The sequence below is a fragment of the Phyllostomus hastatus genome, unplaced genomic scaffold, assembly GCF_019186645.2.
Source record: "Phyllostomus hastatus isolate PE091 unplaced genomic scaffold, TTU_PhHast_1.1 phas_contig_86, whole genome shotgun sequence".
NCBI lineage: Eukaryota > Metazoa > Chordata > Mammalia > Chiroptera > Phyllostomidae > Phyllostomus > Phyllostomus hastatus.
This window is the reverse complement of record NW_025333977.1, coordinates 86,989,538-87,012,356: the sequence shown is the minus strand read 5'-3', so window position 1 is coordinate 87,012,356 and position 22,819 is coordinate 86,989,538. Positions and strand designations below refer to the sequence as shown.

The window sequence follows — 22,819 nt, the reverse complement described above, 5'->3', positions numbered from 1 at the left end:
TACTGGTGACTAAATGGAAGGTGGGAACTGTCTTGCTTGATATCCTGCAACTCTTGGAATGCAAGGAAATGTTATCTTCTTAAAGTACCTTAGGCTGCAGCGTGCAATGATTTCTTGATACCATCAAAATCAAAGAAGGTGCCAGAGAAACCATCTTATTTAAAAATTACAGTAGCAAAACAGAGAGCATTTCTATTTACTTTGATTAAATCTAAATACCAAGCATAAGCATTTGTATGACACTTGGGCTCACAACAGGAAAGAACTTTCTCACCCCACCCTTAAAAGGAAAACAGCAAACAAACAAAAAACCCCTCCACAACCCTCTAGAGGCTGCTTTACAAAAATATGTGATGAAACCCAGAAGGTGCTTTTATCTCATAACACCCAGACCAGAAGAGCAATCTCTGGGGTCGGTGTCTTGTTCTGGTTGGGGTACGTTTGAGCCCAGCTTTGGAATCTTCTCAGTGAGAACATCTGTTCCACAGTTGTTAACGTTTGTTTGGTACTGCCCAAAAGAAGGCTGGGGAAGGGAGGAATTTTTAACAATGAGTCCCAAGACAGACTATATCAGCAGCACTGCTTATTTGGAAAAAGCAGTTTTTTGGTGCAATGTGAACTATATATAAACTAAAGTGAGGCGCAGGTCATTGGACCAAGAGATGGATGGCCATTTCATACTGGAATGTAGTTTAGCTTGTTTTCACCACTTCTCTTTTCTTCCCCAGAAATACTTGTTCATGGAATACTTGGAATAATTATTACTACATTGCACAGTAGCCGAGTTTAGTTTTTGAATTTTTAGACAGCGATCTGAATGTTTAAGTCAAAATTATTGTAAGTCGGAACGATTCTACAGTATTCAATTTGGAGAAGGCAAGACTACACAGTTCTAGCTCTCTTAGGAAGTCTAAGTAAAATATGTAAATAGTCTTTTTCATTTGGAAATTTGTTACCGTAGACAAGAAAAGAGGAAACTATCATTTCTTTAGGCTCTGTGAAATTGGGCTGAATTACTTGATCAGTAAATGAAGTATCTCCTCATTTTCTCTAAATAATGTGAAGTTCAAGAAAAATCAAGCTAACCTGCTCTACAGAGTGGCAGAGTCACATTTAAGGCAAAATTCAAATTATTAAATGATATTTTAAAAAAGAGATTAGAATACAAGTCCTCTATCACTAGTGTTGTTTTTAAATTAGTCTTACTACAAGAGTTGCTATTCAAGAGTTCCAGTGGACATAATTCATACAGATTCTCAATCTTAGCCAGTGAAAAACCATTGAGACCTAGCATTTGAAAACTCTGTAGAAACAGCTGGGTTTAGTTTCAAAGTTTCAAAATTAAATTGAAAGAGGGAAAGATCCTAATCCCTCAAGCCATCTGTTCAAAGAATAGAGAAAAAAAATGACAGTTCAGCTGGTGAAACAACAATGACCCCAAGTCTATAAATCCCTTTCCTATTCACCATTTCAACAGAGCCTCACAAAATCCCTGTGAAATCCATAAAGCAAATATCTTTATCCTCATATTACAGATGGGAAACTGAGGCTCCTTACTCCCTGTCACACAACGCACCCTTTGCAAAAGCAGTTCTTCCACCTGTGTTGTTCACTTCAAAAATTCTAAAGTTACTTTACTGTACCAGCTTCCAATTGTGTTTTTCCTTCTCTCCTCCTTCCTTTCTTCCCCCCTCTCTTTTCTTCTTTCTTCCCTTCCCTCCCACATTAATTGGGATGCATCAGTAGTGCCAGAAATTACGTTGCAAGTGTTCACATAATTATTTCTACCCAAAATGGTAAAAGGCTTAGAACTAATCATGGAAATCTAGCGAAGTTAATGCCAGCACTGAATCTCTGCCCTATTTCTTTACTGTTTCCATTCAAAATGGAAACTTCACATATCATATCAAACTCATATCAAACGTAAAACATCACATTGCATATGGGTGCTGACTTTTTTGTTTGTTTTTGGCCAAGGAACTGACTTTGCATGCATATTCTGCAGGCTCTTTGTGAAATGTCTTATTCCCTCCCCCCGCCCCCCAAAACTAAGCGAAACACAACACTACACCTGAAATGTCCTGAGGACAGTCTCCAGGGCAAACCTAAGGACAACAGATCTGAGAAAGGAAGTGTGAGGAGTTCAGGAGGAGGCATGGGAGATAAATGGTTGGCTGGCTGCAAGACCCTCAGACACAAAAAAAGTGTTGCTGATTTGCAGATTTAAGCAGCAGTGGTTTTCAGATTTATTTTTTTAAGCATTAAGTGTTGTGTTCAGATAAATTTCACCGTGAAACATAAAACAAACAGCACTGAAGAAAGCAGACTGCTCTGGTTTAAGCAGGGTGGGACAACTCTCCAGGGCCCTCCCTCCAGGCCTCTCTAGTGGTCCTGCCGGCGGGGGGGGGGGGCAGAGCATAGCACAGATTGAAGGTTATTTGACTTTAAATACCTCTCAAAAATAGGCAGGCAATCCCGATTTCTTAGGATTTAGGATTAAAATATGTGTCCCCAGGAAACCATTTCAGGAAGAGCCCCTAACTCAAGCGCACTCCAACCCAGGGGGTTTCAAGCACTCCAACCCAGGGGGTTTCAACGAGAAGAGTCGGCTGGTTGGGACACCTCTCCTTCCAGGAAACCTGGTTAACTTCACCTGCAAAGCTGACAATCTACCTGAATCTACAGGGGGTGTGAAAATACAAGGTTGGGTTCGCAGGGAACTGGCCGGGGTTGCTAGATTGTTGTAGGCTGTGTTAAGCTTATCCAATCCTAAAATAACAGTTCCGTTCAGAGAAAGTTATTCTCAAACACATAATCTCTAAGCACTGTACTAGGAATTTAATCATACTTTACGTTGCTTTAGTGCTTCACTATTTTCAAAGCACACTTTTTCTGCATACATTATCTTGTCAGATCTCCACCCTGTGAGGCAAGCTGGACAGGTATTATATTATCTCCATTTTACAGATGAGGAAGTTAAGGCTCAGAAAGATGAGGGAATTGTACACAGTCACATGACAAACACATAGGTCTTCTCATTCCCTAAGCCAGAGCTGTAAACATGCAGGCTATGTACAAAAATCATGCATCATGGTGAGCAGTAAGTAAAGGCCACAGATTTGGCGTTACCAGTTCTGTGTCCTTGGAGAACATCAGTGTCCTCATGATACAGCAGGTAAAACAATTACCTTCTGCATCTGACTCACAGGACTGTGGAGGACAATTGAGATGATTTGGTGAAAGCGCTTTGTAAGTACCACTGAAGGGTTAGCTACTCCCCATTCCTGTCCCCCAGCCTTGGCAGGTTTTCTGTCTTTCTATTAACTTGGATTTCACTTTCACAAACCAAAATAAAATTTGTCTCACACTCTCTTGGTATTGTGTAAGTCTCTTATAAATATCAGCTGGTGGAGAGAGCAGCCAGCTAGACATACTTTTGTACAACCTCAAGCCCAAACACACTCTCTCCTTCTCTCTCTTTGTCCATTTCAGAGACTCAAGGATGCATTACCAAAGATTCCCAAGACTGCCTTACCCTGAATCCCAAGCAGTAGCCATAAAGGCTGTGGGTCCAGCTGAAGTGTTAGGGAAAATCTCAAGGGGTGTGTGCCTGCCGTCAGCACAGGCCGCGGGCTTGGTCCTCTCCTTGGCAGAATCAGAACCTGAGTCTGGCACATTTCTGAGAGTGATCTGTTCTCTGCAACCAAGTTCCTAGGGGATGACTCTGTGAAGTCAAATGGCAATTTCATCGTTTGTTTAAATAGGGATTCACAACTGGGTCTAGGCTCTGTATGGATGAGGGCCTCACTCAGGAGACTAAGTTGCAGGTGACAAAAGTTGTTTGAGGAAAACAAAATCAGAGCAAAGAAAGTTGGAATAATTTAGGGAATACGTATGTTTTTACAAAATGAAAATACCTTCCTGTCTTTTTAAAGTAGAATCTTTATTCATGTTCATCATTTTTAAAAAAATTCAGGCAACACAGCAGAGTATGCACAAGAAAGAGAAGTGTCCATTCAGAGAAAGCCATTGTTAATGTTTTGAGCATATTCTTCTGGACTTTTTCTTACATATATAGTTACCAAAATGGATTTATACTATATATGCTATTTTGTAAACTTTTTAATTTAAATATTGTTGAATACATTTCTGTGCCAGTAAGTATATGTTATCCTTTTAACCATCTGTACCATACAATAAAAATATTTTTCTCAAGCTGTGTGGTAGTCTTATGAATCCTCCTTCTGTCCTAAAGGCAGTATCATCTGGGCCTCTTATCCCCCCTCTTATCCCCTCCCCTGATGTGAGATGGTTCTGAGAAACATACTGACCTCTTATTTCGGGCCAACACCAAAAAGCAGCCAGAAGCATCACCTGGCCAGCTGCATCTTCTCAGGCAAATTATTCTCCTCTCCAGAGCCCCAGGCTCTCTCTGTGTTAAATGAGAGATTTGGGTAGCAATTTTCTAAGATTCTTCCAACTCTAACACGACACATTAGCTTCTACTTCATTTATCTCTGTGTGTGTCTTTGGCACGGGATGTTCCTGGCACAGAGTGAAAGGGCAGCCTTGGGAGCCCCAGCTGTGCACCTGCATGATGCACCTAGAGGCCCTGAAGAACCTTTGCTGGTAGTGGATGGCTGGAGCTGGCAGGGCTGGGGGAAGCACCAGGGTGTGTGAGAGGGTTACTTTAGGGAAACAGCTCTCCTGACTTCCTTCCAGTGTGGTGGTTGGTAATGTCTACAAGGAGGCATCAGATTCACAGCAAATCAGTAAACACAGTCTTCGGGCCACTCTGCCCTTCTTGAGATAAGTGTTTAAACTACAGGATAATTATAGTAATTGTTTTCCATTTTAAAATCCCTTTGCATATAATATCTCATCTAATTCTCATTCCTGTCTTTTTTGATGAGGAAATTGAGATTTTGAGAGTGTGATGATTTGTCTAAGACCAGATGACAATTATTTGCTGAATGAGGACTCAATCCTAAACCCCACCAGTGGATTCCTTTTTTGTCTTCACAGTCTCCACATTGGATATACACAGACACGTGACAGATGCACACACATGTGCAAAATATCCATGCATCACACACCCTTCTGTCCCACCACCAGCATTGTCCTCCCCTGAATCCATCTACTCACTCAACACGTTTTTGAGAACATTATGTGAGGCACCAGTGATAACATGATGAAGCAGGAGACATAGCTCCTGATCTGACAGAGCTGACCCAGGGCCTACTCTGTAGAGTCTAGTGACAGGGTGGTAGTGACAGGGTGGGGGAGAGACTGGTGCATTCAGTGTGACAAGAGCAATAGTGGGAAGGAACAGGACAGAATGGGAACATATAGGAGGAGCACCCAGACCTTCATCATAGGGCTCAGGAAGGTGTCCTGAAAAATAAGAAATCCAAACTGAGACCCAAACGATGGTTTGGAGTTGGCAAGACCTGCTGTGGAGCTTAAAAAAAAAGTGAGAGAGAGAGAGAGAGAGAGAAGTGTTCTACACAGAGAGGGGAGCATGTACCAACGCTTGGCAGCAAGAGGAACAGACTGCTTTTGAGTAAGTACGAAAGCACAGTGTGGCTAGGGAGATGATCAGGTGTGGAGGTGGTGTCCACTGAGGCTGCAGAGAAGGCTGGTGTCTGAGTGTGATGGGCCAGTAAACCTTGTTGCTATTTATGGAGCTGATTTTGTCTTGAGAGAACTGGGAAGCCATTGCAGGATTTAGTGAGTGACATTGGTGATGACCTCTTTTTAAGACACTCTCCTTTGCCCACTCTAAGAATCATGGTCATAACTGATTTCTGATCCTACTTTAAGACATACTCAAGCCACATTTTTTACAAAACTATAGATATTCAACTTTTCATATTCCAGCTGCCACCTATGTTTCATTGGCTTTTGCCACTCACCCTGGGTCTCTCAGGTCTCTGCTGGGTCGGCTCAGATGACCAGAGCATTATGGTCAAGATGCCAGTGTGTGGACCAGACAGCTTCCAACTGTTCTCTGCTCCCAGCCTCAGCCTTAACCTGAGTCCTAGGTTCCAGCTGACAGAGTATGGATTGACAAGCCAACATCCCTCACACATACTGGAAAACAGTGTAAAGTAGAATGAGAAGAATGTGGGCTAGCAAATTCCACCCTCATCATAAGCAAAGGAAAGCAGTATTAATACTCAATACAGATAACAGTAATTGTTAATGAAAATGAGGTATGACTCATATGACATATTCAATAAACACTAAATTAATTGATCAGTATTTAGATGAGAAGAGAAGCCTTACAGGAACTTGTAAAAAGGATAAGGTTCCTACACAAAGAAATGTTTAAATAAATTACAGTATTTTATAAAAAGTATATATATATTTGCTTGTATATATACAGACTATCTACGGAAAGCTTAGAAAATTAACATTAGTTGCTTCTGGGGAGAGGAACAGGAGGATAAAGATGGGGATAGTAGGAAGATTGTTTTTGTACATTTTGGACTTTGGGAATGTGCTATATGATTTAAAAATTAAAATTAAACTAAAACTATAAATTGATCAGAATCTCATGTGGTGATTAAAGAGACTGAGCTCTAATTACAAAAAGGCACAGTGCTCCAAGATCTCCTGTTATTTAAAACAGCACATGTCAGAACACATGTATGTTGTAACTTTATAAGAAAAACAAAGAAAATCATTCTATGTGTGTATTTTTTAGTATATACACTGAGGAATTTCTCTGTGCTACTCAACACAGTAGCATTATCCACACGTGGAAATGCAAATTTAAATTAATTGAAACTTAAAGTTAAGTTCCTCAGTAGCACTAGCTATATTCCAGTGCTAACAGCCACAAGTGGCCAGAGGCCGTCATACTGGACAGTGCAGACAGAGCACACCTCCCTCGTTGCAGAAAGTGCGGCCAATAGACCTGGTCTCGATGAGTCCGGCTCAGATTGTTAACTGATGATGGCACTGCAAGGATGTGAGATGGGGCTTTGTACTTTGCAAATCTCTGTATTGTTTGAATTTTTTTTTTACAATTACATTTTATTAGGGAAGAGAACAGCTTGTACCTGTGGCAAGTGTTTATTCCTTATTAAAATCTCATCCTGCATTTTGTCATTACTCCTGCCAGTCCACTTAGGGGTCAAGGGTGGCAGAGTTTTGCCAAAGGAGCTATTCTGGGGAGGGGTAGCAGAGACATCCATGGTGCGGCGTGAACACAAGTCTGAGCGGAGCCCCTCAGGGAGCAGCTGACCCCCGTGCTAGTCTCACCCCCTTCTGGGAAAGCCTGCGCTTTCCAGCCACAATGAACAAAATCGGTTTGAGTGCCTGCCAGCAGAGGCCGAAGTATTTTTAGTTTTTGGAGTTTTGGAATCTGGCAGGGGTAAGACAGGCACTGGACAGGGAGACCCACCTCCAAGGGACCCCAAGGTCTCCTCATAGATGGGGACCTGGGAGGCTCAGGAGGACACTAGTCTGAGGGCATAGCCATTCCATAATGGAATGGGAGCATGCAGGGCCAGGCTCAACAGAGCACCCAGGAGAGGAGTTAGTACGAATGATAGAGCTGATATCTGCTTCATGGTTTCTTAAACTGGAGGAGTGACAGGAATGAAGAAGAACTCAGAAGAAAAGGAGGCGGGATGGAGTGGAAGCACAGTAGGCGGGCGGGAAGAAACACTGCACAATTTTTCACCTCAAATAAAACTTGGATATAAAATGTTAAACATTGCTCTGGTTATCATCAGAGAGAAATGGAATTTCCTAAGATTATAAATAGATGGAACAAGCTCAGAAACTCTGGGCTCTAGCTGCTTGGGGCATCTCATTTCTCTTCCACCTGCAGGAAGTTTATTCCTAGGCTGGGGTTCAGTTTTTTCTCAACAGCCACAGCAAAAACAGCAGAAAGGACACAGTAGCTATAAATGTGGCTCAAGATTCTTCTTCCTTTATCATTCTGTTATTTAAACTGGCACATTTCATCACTCTTGTTTTTCCTAGATTATTTAAAATGGTCATTTAATAAGCCAATTGTTCCTATAAACCTAGTCCAGGCTTCGCCCTTGTTCTCTTTGTTTTTCTTTTAAGAATGCCGATCAGGCCACACTATTTTACACCCCAACACCTTTGCTTATATATTGTTCCTTCTGTCTGGAATATCTTCCCTTCAGGCAGAGATGACTCAGATTCCATTCATCTTAGAAGACCCAGGTCCTCTGAGTCAGAATTAATGTCATCCTACAGACACCTAACACACAGATAAACAAAGAATGGCCCCAGTCTTCAATGAGCTCATTTTCTTTCTACTCAAAGGAGGAGACAATTTAGGAAGCTGTGACAGTGGTTGTAGGTGAGAGGTAATGAAGTTCTAAACTTCACCATCCTGATCGCCTTCCTAAATATACACATATGTCTGTGCACAAGCTTCCATTTTCAAAGGGAGCACTGAGAAATGAACGCAGATTCAACCATGAGAAATGTGGTGTGAATCCCTCGGTCCATATGCTCTGCCGCCTAAGATTGTGCCAGATCTACCTCATTCAATCAACTGTCCAAATGAGATTTGTGGAACAAAGAAATGGGCATTTGTGAAATATCACATGGGCCAGTGAAAACCCAGGCCTTACTCTGTTCCATCAATGATGGAAACAGGCTCACTTGCCAGATGTATAACTCTCCTGAAACACAGGTGGGAACTATAAGTTTGGATGGTTATCACTACGATTCTAACCTCTTATTTTTTCTTTTCAGTTCCGTGTTTAGGTTGTTTTCTTTTTCTAAGTACTAAAAAAGAAAAGAAAGAAGCAAAAAAAGAAAAAGGTAAAACTTAGAAAGTTCGCCACAGTCCCACCCCAGAAATATTTATCAATAGATAAGAATCCTTAAAAAGATAGGACAACTGTAACTGAACAACAATAAAAAATTTTTTTAAATGAAAACAAATTTCTTGTACCAGCCCTGACTGGTGTGGCTCAGTGGATTGAATGCCGGTCTGTGAACCAAAGGGTCGCTGGTTCAATTCCCAATTAGGGGCATATGCCTGGGTGGCAGGCCAGGCCCCCAGATGGGTGTACACAAGAGGCAACCACACATTGATGCTTCTCTCCCTCTCTTCCTCCCTTCCTGCTCTTCTCTCTAGAAATAATTAAATAAAATCTTTACAAAAATGTTCTTATACCATAATATGTTCAAAAATAAATGCTAAAATCCCTTCATAATACAAAAAACAAGTATCTATAAATAAATAATTTAATTAAAAATTAAAAGAAAAAAACTAGCTATGCATTCAACCAAAAAACATAAATAATTGTGTGTATACAAGAGAATTTTTAAAAAGAGAAGAAGCCTCAAGGGATATATGTGAACCTTGGAATATTCGTTCTCAGCTCTCTCAACTTCCACATCTGTAGCAGTACTGAGGAACCACATTCTGAGTGATGAAGCTGAAACAGCATAAGATTTCCAATTACTATGGAAATAACCATGATTAACACTTATGGAAGGTTCACTAAATTCCAGGCAGTGCACTGGTTCAGTTAATACTCAACCCCCATTCGTTAGGTATTATTATTATCATAATCCTCACTTTATAGATGAGAGGTTTGGTAGCTTGTCCATGGTCACAAAGCTAGCATATGGAAGAGCTGGGACTTGAGCCCAGGAAAACTATCAGCAAAAAAGCCACACACCAACCACGTTATTATGCTGTTTCTCTGAGGAGAGGATAATTGATTTCCCTAAACTGCACCTATTAAGGCAGAAAAGCAAACTAGCAGAACTGTAAAGGTTTTTAAAAGTAAGGATTGAAACAAGAGGGCTTCCTGAAAATTCAGTAAATTAAGACACCCCATTCCCATTAATAATTTTAACAGATTGCTTTCACTCTAAATAGGAAATGTTCTAAATGCTCATGCTGAAAATTTGGGCACTATACCGGGGTGGGGGTGGGGGCAAAAGAAGGTTTACAGTTGTAATACAAATAAATAATAAAATAATTAATAAATAAAATAATAAATAATAACACAAAAATGAACTGTTTCATGTACTCACAACTGTCAACTTACTTTTGTCCACCCTTGTAAAACAGTATAATGAAGAAAATAAAAATCATGTAGTTTCACTTAATTGCTTCTTTCTATGGGCTAACTCAATGTTTTACAAAGTAGACCAAAGATATCAGAATCACTCAGAGCCCTTCTTAAAAAATGTGGATTCCTGGGCCCCACCTCAGACCTACAAAAGCAGAATCTCTGCGGGACTGACCTCAGAATGTTGTCATGCGGCCGCATTTGACAGCTCTCAGCTCTGCCAACTGCAGACCCCGTTCGAGGGAAAGGCACGTTCTCCACAGGTCCAGATACTATAGGACCCGTGCACACGCGCATTTGAAACTTTTATTAGATGTCCATTTTGTGTCAAGGAGCCTGAAATGGAATTTAAAGAGTATTCCTAACACTGCACTAAATTTAACTACTATTTTTAAAAATAAAAACTACATTTTTAGTCCTTCTTATGTCCAATAAAGTTGAGTATCACTGCCCAAGGCTGAGAAAGAGAGGTCCAGAATTCTTGGGCCCAAAACTTGAAACTCATACTCTCCCTCAGCCCCCTTCCCTGCAGGATGCCTCCCCGGCTCCCCATCCTTTCCTTTTGGAAACCAAATATCTTTAGAGACAGTACAGAGAAAGGAACTGAGGAAATCATGTCCCATTTGAAAGTCAGCCTTGAGGTGAGGGAAAGCAGATTACTTGCTGTGTGTATTTTCCTGACCTTCAGCTCCTCATTCTGTGTCCTGGGTCTGAACAGCTTTCATGCAGCCCCTGAGAGCCCCCGACAGGTTGTCCGTCCTCAGCCCTGGGCCTGCGTCCGAGGCCTGCACCTAGCTTTGCTTCTCCAGAAAGCAAAATGGCTCCTCTCCATTAACACCAGGCCTATGTTCTAGCTATTAGCCAAACAAAGGATTTTCCAAATATGGACCCGAAAGAGCACGTGCACTTTGAAGGCCACAGTGAAGCTTAAATGACTAAAACTCATTAAAAAGAAAGCCAACAATCATCGCCAAAAGCATGAATCCTTAAAGAACAGAACAGCAAGACAAAAGCCAGAAAGAGGAACAAAAATATGCATTGTAGGGGAGGGGTAAGCAGGGAGGTGTAGATTTATGTGGAAGAGTTGACATCATTGTTTCCCAATAATACTCAGCATGCCGGAAACAGATGGGAAAGAAGTGGTGGAAGGGACTACTTATGGTAATAGGGCATGCTCTCGGTTCAGAATCCTGCTGTTTGGAACCTGAATGTTCTACTTTGAAAAACTGGGGATGGGAACTCTATTGCCAGAGGTTTTATCGAAGTTTAACTAAGTCCTACTGAACTTATCACTTTGGCAAAGTATAGCAAAGGGGAGCTGTGCACATCAGATCCTAACTTACTACCAGCCTAGCTGTACATGTTTGGGTCCAGAGGAGACAAAGCCATGGAAGGGGAGTTCAATGTCAGACAGACAAGGTTTGATTCCTGCATCTCCCATTTCCTGGCTGGACGCCATTAGGCAAGTTACTTAACCTCTCTGAGTTGGTCTGCATATATACAATGGAGGACAAGACAAATTTCCTCAGGCAGTGGGGAGAGGTCAAGGTTTCCCATTTATGCCATACAGCAAGATTTAATCAAGAAGTATAATTAAGGTCATCAGTTAATATCATTTTTACAGTGTTACCTTTTAACAGAATCCCCCATTCTCCTGCCCTGAGACAGGGTACAGACTCAGTTAAACCAGTTGCCACTTGTATTATCAGCTGTCCTGCCTGACAGCTTCTGTCACCCCAGCCAGGGTCCCCCTAATGGAGTCTGGCCACTGTGAGCCAAATCTCTACCCCTTTCCTCCACCCCTGTGCAAGAGGGTGTGCCCAATTTCAAGTGTCAGGCAGAACCATCTGGCTTCCTGTCTGCAGAAACAACCACCCCATCTTCCCATACCTCTGTCACTCCTCACAGCCAGATGATGTTTGTTTATCATTTTGTGGATTTTCTCCCTTATAAACAACCCACCCTGTCTGCTGGCTCGTTCACTCGGCTGCCTCACAGGTTAACATCCTCTGCTTGCACACTCTCCAGAACCCTCATTTCATTCTTCTTTTTACTTCTTTTAGTTCTTTTTCCATCTTACGACCCTGAGCACACTGGGCTGAGAGTAACTTGAGAGCATCTTTGGAATTCAACGTGTCTAGCATATTAGAGTTCTGTTAAACATTTGTTGCATTGACTTTGAAGCTCTACACAAGATAATTTCTGAATAAAATATAAAAAGAACCAGGGAGAGAAATATGCGTAATTATACACATTAGCTCAGCTGCCTTTCCTGAAGGCTACAGATTTATTTATAGTTTGCCAGAATCCTACCTTATATGTCAAACTGTTTTCTATTGTCTATAACAGTAAGAGCTGGTATATGTTGTTCTGGAGGGTTGACATTCGCCCCTCTCCATCTGGGTGTGGTGGACAGGGGGTCCCCAAAGGCATCCTGGGCCAGCATCTGGCCATGGGTGTGGTACTAGGGCCTGGCACACATCAGCCAAGCTTGCACTAGAAAAAAGAATGCCTGAGACTCGATCCCAGAAACCCAGTTGGTTCTGGGGCTCTGCCAAGAATGTAGTTGAGAGTTACCAAGGAGTAACTGATGAAGCTCTAGGAAAAGGCAGTGTTTCTGGGGTGTCCTGTGCAAAGTTGAGCTCAGTTTCTATCAGGGAGTAGCTATGAGCCTTCAAGGGGAACCTTAAACAATCTGAGATTCCTGATATTTCAGCACATCAGCAATGTCTCTGGGATGAGATTCCTAGAAAGGATTTAACACCGGCTTCCTGAGCAGGAAATAGGGTCAATCAATCAACTGTGGTGTGCCGGCCACAGACACGGCTCACCCTGAGAGGCAGAGTGAGCTTCCAAATCTGTGTGAGCTGCCGAATGCTACCTGCCTTCAGTGGAGCTCACCATCGACTTGCACACACACAGCCAATTAGAAAACAGAGTGACAGGTAGAATGAAGACCAAATTGGGTGCCTCTGACTCTCAAGCAGCAGGTGTTCCAAGAGGGAAAAACTGTGTTGTGGTGGCAGTGGGCGGGGAGGGGCCTGGGAGGAAAAGGGGGGATCTGGTAGGACTTGAAAGCTGGTAGGTTTAGAATGCATGTGTGGAAAGCACCTTTCAGAGGATAAAATGCTATGCAAATGTGAGTTGCTATTATTTCTATTAATGATTTAGGCTGGGGGAAGGACAAAGGGAGAAAAAGCTATTTTTTGCAGGTTTGCCTTTGCTTTTTTTTCTTTTCTTTCTTTTTTTTTTTTTTTTATAAAACTGTAGAGTAAATGCCAAATTATGAAATATGCTATTCTGGGGGATTGTGTGTTCACGTCGTGGCAGTCAGACAGATCCAGATTTAAATTCTGCCTTTCCTCTCTCTATAATCTTGGCAAGTGATTTAACCTCTTCCATCTCAGTTTTCTCCTCTGTAAAATGGCAATAAAAGAGCCCAATTTTACAATGTTCAAAATACTACTTTTGTGTATAAACTGGCTAGCACATAGTAAGCAATCAATGTAGGTAGTAACTCCACTAATAAAAATAACAAGCAGATCTGATTTGGGGCTCGGCCTTCATATTTGGGGCCTCTTCCTCCTTCTCCCTTGAGCCATCCAGAAGCCTAATATTGTTATCTTTCTTTATTAAAAGTTGCTCTTAGAAAAAAAGTCTAGTACCAGTGCCTGTTCTCTCTCTCCTGACCTTCAATCAATGCGTTCCCCCCAAGGGTCCTTTGTTCTAAATCCTAGCTAAAATTGCATGCTATGGGGAGGAGTAGAGGGACATGGGGACTACCTGGACTCCTAAAGTCTCATCAGGCTGTGGCCCCACCTCAATAAGGACCTGAGGCCAGCCCGCTGAGGGAGGAACACCAAGACCAGTTAAACTCAAGCGTGGCATTTGTGTTGGGGCATAGTGGAAAGAGCTCAGAAAACTGGGTGGAATGTGCACCCATTAGCAAAAAGAATATTAATTTGAAGGGTGGGGATAAGCAGGAAAATGCCTCATTGGCTTGAATACATGGCAAGCAATGAGTGAAAAACAAAGCAAAGAAAGAAAAAAGTAGCTCCACGTTGCAGGACTCCAGACTGAAGGAACCAGGCAGAGGGAAGCAGAGAAGTGGAACCCTGCCACCCCATGATGGTGGGGCACTCAGCTGGGTCCATCTGTGCTAGAGGGAATGAACACAAAGCACCCCAGACCAGAGGGTCTATCATTACTCTGTTTCAACAATAGTTAGCTAGAATATCTAGTGGAGAAGGAGGGGGTGGGGGGTACTTTTTATCCCCATACCGAGTCCTGGATCTTTCAGCCCCGCCCTGTTCTTCTACCCACTGCTACAAAATCCCAGGAAACTTTCTGCGGTGAGGTGATTCCCTGAGACAAACAGTCCTCAGCAAGTACTTCAGAACTGCCTCAGTCAATCAGCTTCTGAATTCAGAATGTATTCTCCCCTCCTCTCCACTCCCACAGAAAAGGTTCTCAGGCTAGTCCACAGATGTCTAATGGAATAGGGGGAAAACAAAAAGAATGCATGAAAAACTATAGCTCTAAGAGCACCGGGGAGCTCGTCTACCACTTACAGCACCATCTGTGGAGAAATGTGTTCCTAGTTTCAACATTTCCCTCTGCCCAGCATAAGACCAGGCCTCCAGCTCTCTCCTGCCCCAGCTTATAGTCTACTTGGCTTCAGGGCAGGTCTGGGTAACAGGGGAGTGGGCTCCCTTCGCAGCCCCAACAACTGGGCCTCCTGAGGCTGGAAGGCATTTGGGTGGCTGCCAGTGGTGGTGGGGAGGGGTGGGGAAGGGGGAGACCACGCCTGTGGTCAAGGGACTCTTGGCAGAGGTCTGGAGAGTGGGCAAGGAGGAGGGATGTGGGCAGGCGGAAGTAGCTGTTTCTGTTCTGTGTGGGTTATTTGTCATATCCAGGCTATACAGAGTAAGTCGCAGTTTGGCTTTAGTTTGCTCCAGGTTTAAAGTCTTAATTCTCCTCTTTTGGTTTTTCCTGTTTCACTCTGGGAGCCCAGATTTGGGGGTTCCCCTCCACACTCAAGCACACGAGGTGGTTGTTCTGTCCCGCACACTCCAACTCCAGGCTTTATCTTCTTTTTTAGTTCCCTGTGGGTCCAGGAGCAGCTGGGCTTTTTTCTCAGATCTTTCTGAGGGCCCTTTAGTTTCAGATTGACATTTCCTTCTTCCCCTATTGTACGGCGATGGTCTACTCCCCGTGGGCCTGCGTGAACTGCCCTCTCCCCTCAGTGGGCAGCCCATCTGCTTTCTCTTGGTGACTGATTAACCCATTTGACCACATCCTTTACTTATGTCTTTGGAGCTCTCATTCATTCAGTCACGAGTGTTAAGTAGTTATGCTAGAGCAAGCCCAGGGAGTGAGGATAGTAAGAGCTATATTCGAAGCTTATTATATGCATGCCCTCTGCTAAGTGCTTTGCCCACATTAACTCATCTTCACATCAGTCCTCCTATCCCCATTTCACAAATGTGGAAACTGAGGCCCAGAGGGAGTCACTAACTCGCTCCGAGGTCACTCAGCTGGAGGCAGGCAAAGTTGGGATACTAACCCAGGCAGTAAAGTTCTGGAACTTCTAACAGAAGTCCTCGGTCGGGGGCACCGGGGTTGGAAGGATCAGGGAAGGTTTCCAAAAGCAGCTGAGACTCAAAGGATGAAGACTTAGCCAGGGAAGGTGTGATAATGAAACACCAGGCGAGATCTGGGAAGGAAACAACTAAGCCAAAGAGAATGCCCAGCCCTGGTTCTCCATTTGTTAAATCTTATCTTGAACAGAAAAATATTTACTTTCTTTGCTAAGATGTTGCTCCTGTTTATATTTGGGTCTCTCCTCTATTTAATTGTCAATAAAAGCTTTCACGTTTTTCTCCTTTCCCAGTCATGACAGCCAATTTCAGAGCTTAATTAGTTTCTGAAAGTTTGTTCCCATCCCTTAGACTGTAAATTTCTTGAATCTCGGGGGTACGTGTTTCTTTCTTTCCCAAAATACCTAGCACAGTGCCTTAATACATATCAGTGAAATAAGTGAATAAACAAAATGAAAGAATGATTTAGCCTCAGAAATGTAGAACAGCTACATTTAAAAGTGCCCATTGTCTTAACCTTGTTTTCTGAACTTATGGGGCTATCTTACTTTCATCAAATTTAAAATTATATTTATAATGGGCATTTATGTATTTGCTATGAACTTTCTGTCATCCTGCAAATCAAATGTTATTTTTCTTTTTTTTTTTCCTTTTTCAATCTGATAACAACTATGAAAAAATCTTCAGGAATATAAAGGCTCACAGTTCTCCCCTGTTTGGTGTGGCTCAGTGGGTTGAGCGCTGGCCTGAGAACTGAGGGGCCACTGGTTTGATTCCTAGTCAGGGAACATGCCTGGGTTGCAGGTCAGGTCCCCGGTTAGGGGTGTGTGAGAGGCCACTGATCAATGTTTCTCTTGAACATGGATGTTTCTCTCCCTCCCCTTTCTCTAAAAAAAAATAAATAAAATCTTTTAAAAAATGGGAGCTCACAGTTCTTATCAAATGTTCAGAGGGTACATTTTGAATGGTCTAGGCTACTTATCTGAGGAGAAATGTTCTACAAACCTCTGCACTGCGAGCAGGGGTTGTTAACTCTGCCCACATTTTAGATTATCTAGTTTTTATTTTTTAAAGATTTTATTTATTTATTTTTAGAGAAGGGAAGAGAGGGAGAAAGAGAAGAGATATCAATCAGATGTTGCCTCTCGAGCACCCCCTACTGGGGACCTGGCCCGCAACCCAGGCATGTGCCCTGACTGGGAATTGAACCAGTGAATGGGCACCAAGAGACTCTGATTTAATTGGTCTGAGCAGGGAGACCTGGGCATCAACAGTTTTTTAGGTTCCCCGTGTCATTCTTCTAATGTGCTGCCATCATGATGAACCACTGGGCCAGAGCAACATCACTTTTTACCAGGGTGTTAGTAAAATGACAAAGATTGTTTGCAAGGGTGAGAGAGTCTTCAGTCCTTAGAGTGGGGCCAGCAGGAAGGCAGAAGAGCTTTACTGACAATGCTCTCTCACCAGTCCCTTGATCTCTCCCAGCCCTGTGGGAAGACCCAGCGCAACTGGGTCAGAGGCAAGAGGTAAGAAATGCCTGAGTGAAATCTGGCCTTCACCCACAGCCTCCCAACTACAGGCGACAAAATGATGTAGTTTTCAGTACATAGCTGCAAGCATGGGCCTTCGTATACCGTCAAAAATAAGGAAAAGAAAACTATTTTCAGCATCAACAGTGAGGAAGGGACGATCTTTTCCCCTCTATTCCAGGCAGGAAAAGAAAGTTATCTGGTTCCTAGGGGAGAGCTGGGGGTTGGGGCAGCAGCCACCCTGCTGGAGGGGAAATAAAAGAGGCTCCTGCCAAGTTGGCCAGAAGCAACTTCTTGCCATTCTTGGGTGTTCTCACCAGGCGGGAGAAAAGTGGTTAAATAAGCAAAAGGGGAATACTGTCATTCCCATCAGGCCTGTGTGCAGCTAGGGATGATCAACAGCAGGGTCTGAACTTGGCATCTATGTGAATGCCCACAAAAACTGTATACACAATTTGAGTGTGTGTGTTTTCCTAAGGAAAAGGGGTTCTGTTTTTCATCAGCTTCCTAAAGATTAAGGATGACAGCTGGCCCTGAGCAACATCCGCTCTAAGCTGAACACCTATTTGTCACCCACACACCCTGCCCTGTCAGACCTGTCCAACTGAAGGTAGCAGGTCTGGGCCACAGCGAATCCCAGGAGTGATGGCATTCATCCCCCATGCTCAGCCTCAGGGTTACCTGCGCGCAGCTAATTGTCACCAGCTTTGTCCTCCACCGCAACTTGGGCCTTTCCTTCCCTGTCCAAGCGCAGGGCCTCCCTGGGTTCCTTTGCACTTCTGTCCTTCCTTTCTGCCTTGTTCTCCCAGACCCAAACCCGTTTTTCTCTGTCTCTACCCACATCCATGATAGTGCCCTTGCCCTACAAGGTTAAAAAACCATGACGTCAGTATTCAGAGGTCTTCCCCAGCCTTCTGGCTCCTAGTTACCATGATGACTTGTTGCCCTCAGGATTCTGGGCTGAACTTTCAAGGTGGTGAGCGAAGTGGCAGGGCCCAAGTCAGCTTTTCCTCCCTAGAAGCAGAATCCAGGCCTTGGACTTACTTGTCTATTAACCAATACATGTTTCAGAAAACCCATAAGAAGGATACATTGTTTTAGAGAAAATATTATTAGCACTGACTTTGATGCTGCACTGTAACAAAAAGAGACAACTACCTTACTAGATTTAGATATGGGAATGAAGAAATCCTAATTAGTTTCATTTATATAAGCACTTTACTGTGTGTGCTTAATTCCCACATGGCACGGTGATGGCGCATGGATCTTTAAGTAGGTCAGTTTCCTTTCATTTCAAAGCTGAACTCTATTCAGGTATGTCAGTCAGTCTTAAAAGTTTGCTGATCCCATGGCAGGGCTGTCTGCTTTCAATTTAGGGGGAAAATCATTAGAGGAGAATGTTGGCCTAGACACAGAAGCCAGGGAGAGGAAAGGAGCCTGATAGACCAGGGCCTTCTGCAACCTTCACGATTAACTGTGTGACCTTAGGCAGGTCAGTTTACCTCTCTGGGCTTCCTCCCCTCCTCCCCAGGGCAGGGAACACCGGGAACTGGTTTTCAATTTTTTTCTTTAAGCAGTAACCCCATTCTTTTTTTCCCAAATGAAACATATATGAAACCCCAAAGTATAAAGCAAGTGAAAGAAAAGCTGCCTAAGGCTGTCTTTGAGGTGTCTCCACAGAACCCTGGGTTCCTGGCTCATCCTGTGATCTATGACATTGTGAGAATGGGGGCAGGGCTGCCAATACCCCCTTGCAACTGCCACAGCTTTGGAGGGAGGGCCCAGCATAACACCCACAGCGTTGAAGGGGGCATCTCAGGAGCACTGATAGTGTACCTGGATGGTAACCTCAAGGCCCCTGCAAAAACAGGTGGAGGGAACATTCATTCTGAATTCCTGAGGGTAGTGTTAAAATGTATACTTGTGCTCTGGAACCTTCAAAAAAAGAAAAAAAAAACCCCTCAGTCCGAGCTGTTTGATTTCAAATGTTCCTCTCCAGATTGTGGGAGAGGAGGAAATGAATTGACTCAGTTATGCCTCACTTTCAAAAGAGGCAGTTTTGAAACCTATGGTCCCCCAAGCTCTAAAATACTAAGCCATTTGTCCTAATGACACAGCAGGCTCTAAACTCTAGAACACCGCAGGAATATCACACCACTGCAAATTACTAGGTGGTGCTCAATCTCTAAAAAAAACGGAACTGAAACAAAAGCCTTGCACTGTTTTCGAGGTGCACATCTGATATGAGCTAATCACATCATTTTTGAGATTACTTTCCTGGAGGCAGAATTATTCTGCACAGTTAAGCAGCCCTACAGTTACCCCTTTTGTTGTACCTATGTATAAGAAACACACAACCCACATAGTGGACGACTTTCTCTCTCACTGAAGTTTCTGAAGACAAGGCCTTTTTGTCACGGTTAAATTCAGGGCCAGTCAACCTTACAAAAGGACTCATTTAATGCTCAATTTCCCCAACTTTCCTATGATTAAACACTTCTAACCTCAAATGCTTTTATTGTAGTTTACATTATTTTCTTTCCCCTCCCCCAACAAACGTTTGAATTGTCTTTACTCTGCAGGACTCCCTCTATTTTTTTTTTTTCCAATCTGACCTTGGAGACAGAGACCCTCTCCCTTTCTTTTAAATACCTTAACTAAACTATTTTAAAATTAAGGCCCTCTGACCTTTTCACAACACTCTTCTTGTCTGACACACCGAATGCTGATGTGAAAGCCAGGAGGAGGTAGAGGGTCTGGGGGGCTGGGAAGAGGACGGAGGGAGGTACTATATATTTGGCATCAGTTCAGAAATTCAGAAAATGTTTGTGCAACCACTCCCCCGGCCAGGATCCACCGCATCCCCTCCCCCCCCGCCCCGCCTTCCAGCACATTAATAAAAAAAGATGTGAGCGATGAAATTGGAGAGCCTGGGAGGGACACCCAAGGTGGTCATAACTGTGAATGCAGCGAGGCCCACTGATAACCACCCCACAGATGGAGCCCTCATCCCTCCTCTCTGATATCCAAAGTTCTCGATCAAGACCTCTCCAGCTCCCACCCCCACCCCCAGAAATAGCCAGTTAAACGGGAGCAGCACCGCCCATTAACGGCTTCTGTGAGACAAACGGAAGGACTGACACTACCTCTGCACGTCGGGGTGGCAGCGCTTTGCACCTTAAGAATCATATTGCTCTTTAAAAAAAAAAGTAAAATGAGCACACAGACCTGGAATACATTAACTTGTTAGTTGACTCTAACGCACCCCAGGAGAGTCCATCTCTCCCTCAAACAAAAAGAACGGGATAGAAACGGGAAAGCACATTACCATCTTGTCCTGAGCTTTCCAGATACTCGGTCAGGTCACAGCCAAAGGCGCTGGTGGCTCCCTTTCGTTTCAGCTTCTGCTTGGCACCCTTGTTCTTCATGAGTTAGTCCCAAAGAGGCTGCCCCTCCGTGTCCCCCTCCCCTCTGCTTGGCACCGCGCCGAAGATTGTCTCCGGGGTTAGATCACCGGCTGCAGTGCGGCTCGAGGGGGCCGCATGGGCGTCCAGAAGAAGTTGGGCCCGGGGCAGTGCGCATGGACCCCGCGGGGCGGCGCGGAGCCTGAAATGCACCGCGCGCTCCTCCAGGGCCGCGGTGCCGGAGGCCGTGCAGAGCTGGCAGCTGCGGGCCGGCTCGCTAGGGAGTGTCACTTCCTCACTCGGAGTCCCAGGGACTTTCACAGGCTCCTGAAGTGTCTCGGGCTGTTTTCCTCCGCCGGGGAGGAAGGGCGAGCTTGGCTTTCCGCCTTTCTGGACGTCCCGGGCGAGCGCGGGGAACGCGGCGGCCGCGCGGGGCGAGGAGACAGTGCGGGGCTGCGAGGGTCCTCTTCCCGGCGCCCGCTGTCTTGCCCTCAGACGGCTTCGGTAAAACGAAAAGCAAGCATCCTGTCTCTCTCACCCGCCCTCACGCCTTCCTTTTTTTCCTGTCTTACAAATCCTAGGATCATCCAGCTCAGGAAATGCTGGAAGGAAGTTAGCGAGGGAGGGGGGCGGAGGGTGGAAATTTTTGGCAGCTCTGTGCCTGTGAGAGCGCGGAGCGGAGGAAGTAGGTGGGTGGGTTGAGGAGTGCGGGGTGGGGGAGAGAACGCGCTCCGCGCGGAGTTGCTCGGCGACTCTGGAGATGGCTGGGCAGCTTGGAGTTCGGAGGAAATCGCGGCTCTCCGAGGAGGACCCGCCGCCCGAGCCGCAGGCTTCCTGCGCCACCGACTGCGCTTTGAAGAGGCAGGAGGCGGCGCGCAGGCGTTCTGGGTGGCGGGGGCTAGGTGGGACCGAAAAAAGTCCTGCCTTGTTGTCATCCTCCTTGTCACCGTCTCTTGGACACTTTCTATTTCGGTGCCTGTCCTCTCCCACACAAACCCTTAGAGAGTAATGACAGAAACAAAGGCAGGGATTCCAGCAGAGAAACTTGACAGGGCGCGGTTTCCACCGGCCACTCTCATCCTTCTCTCCGCGCCCGGGTACCCCCAACTCAGCCAGCGCTCCTCCCACGTGAGGGAAGGGTCTAGTCTCAGATTCCAGCACACACGTTCACACACATACGCATTATTGAAGTTTGCTAAATGGAAGTGATGGGGTAGGGGGGAAGAATCCAGGAGTTAGGTTGACTTTGATATTCTAATCTAGCATAATGTGTAGAAAGCAGTCTCCCAGAGTCCTTCGTAATTTGTGTCGTTTTCAGGAGGGCATGGCTTTTCTTCCCCAGTTGGGTTTGAAATTTTTTGACTTCTGTATACTCAGCACATAGTAAGCACTCCAATTCTTGTGATTTAACCATTCGAGGTTTAGGTTAAACTTCCTGTATAAACTCAAATCCATATATAGACTTGAAGGGTAGAGACATTCATACAGCTCGGATTGCTGGCAAAAGCTTTATGTACAGTATTTTAGTTACTGAGTACCTCTACAGTCACTTATCCCACTATGTATCATCAAGACAGTTTGTGAATTTTCACCCTTAACCTCATCTCTTTGTCAGAGGTCACAATTGATAGCCTGCCCGTAGAATCTGGCCTACAGATGCGTTTGGTTTGGCACACACCATGCTTTAAAATTTTTTAAAAATTAATTGCCAACATTAAAGAGTTAAGAGCTTTCACATAAGAGAGCTGGGCTTCTGGCTTCTCTTGCAAAAATGGGAGATCTGGTAACACTGGAAGTGCATTCCCACATGTCAAGGACTCTGCTGGGAAGTTGTGTCAGCCCCCTTGGAGGCAACCTCTTTAAAGAGATGTCTTCCAGTCTCACAGCCCCTGTGGCCTGTCTAACCCCCTTTGCACCTGCCTGGCCTCTGGAGCCACATGAGTTCTCTGGCCAAGCTCTGTGCATGGGGTCATCTTCCTTCCATTTCCCAGCTGTCTCTCAGTGACATCACCACATTGCCCCAGTTTCGGTGAGACATCTTCAAGTAACCACTGACTCATTTCTCTCTTTCCGCCCCCACCTCCAGGCTAGTTCTGCCCCGACCCATGAGTTCTTCAGCATACCTCTCCTCTGGCCTTCTTCCTTTCAAGGTCCAGTCAGTGGGGTTGTTCCCTTCTCAGTTATTGGAATAACTCATAGTG

At 44.5% G+C, this 22,819-nt stretch overlaps 1 protein-coding gene across 1 annotated transcript in view; it reads right to left on the bottom strand.

Moving 5' to 3' along the window:
• Positions 1-20,673, bottom strand: part of ARHGAP31 (Rho GTPase activating protein 31) — a 100,043-nt gene extending 79,370 nt beyond the window's left edge. Inside the window, exon 1 of the mRNA XM_045851048.1 lies at positions 20,543-20,673. Coding sequence (XP_045707004.1) covers positions 20,543-20,642 — 100 coding nt within the window. The 5' untranslated portion in view covers positions 20,643-20,673. The remainder of the gene's footprint in view (positions 1-20,542) is intronic.
• Positions 20,674-22,819: the final 2,146 nt, after the last annotated feature.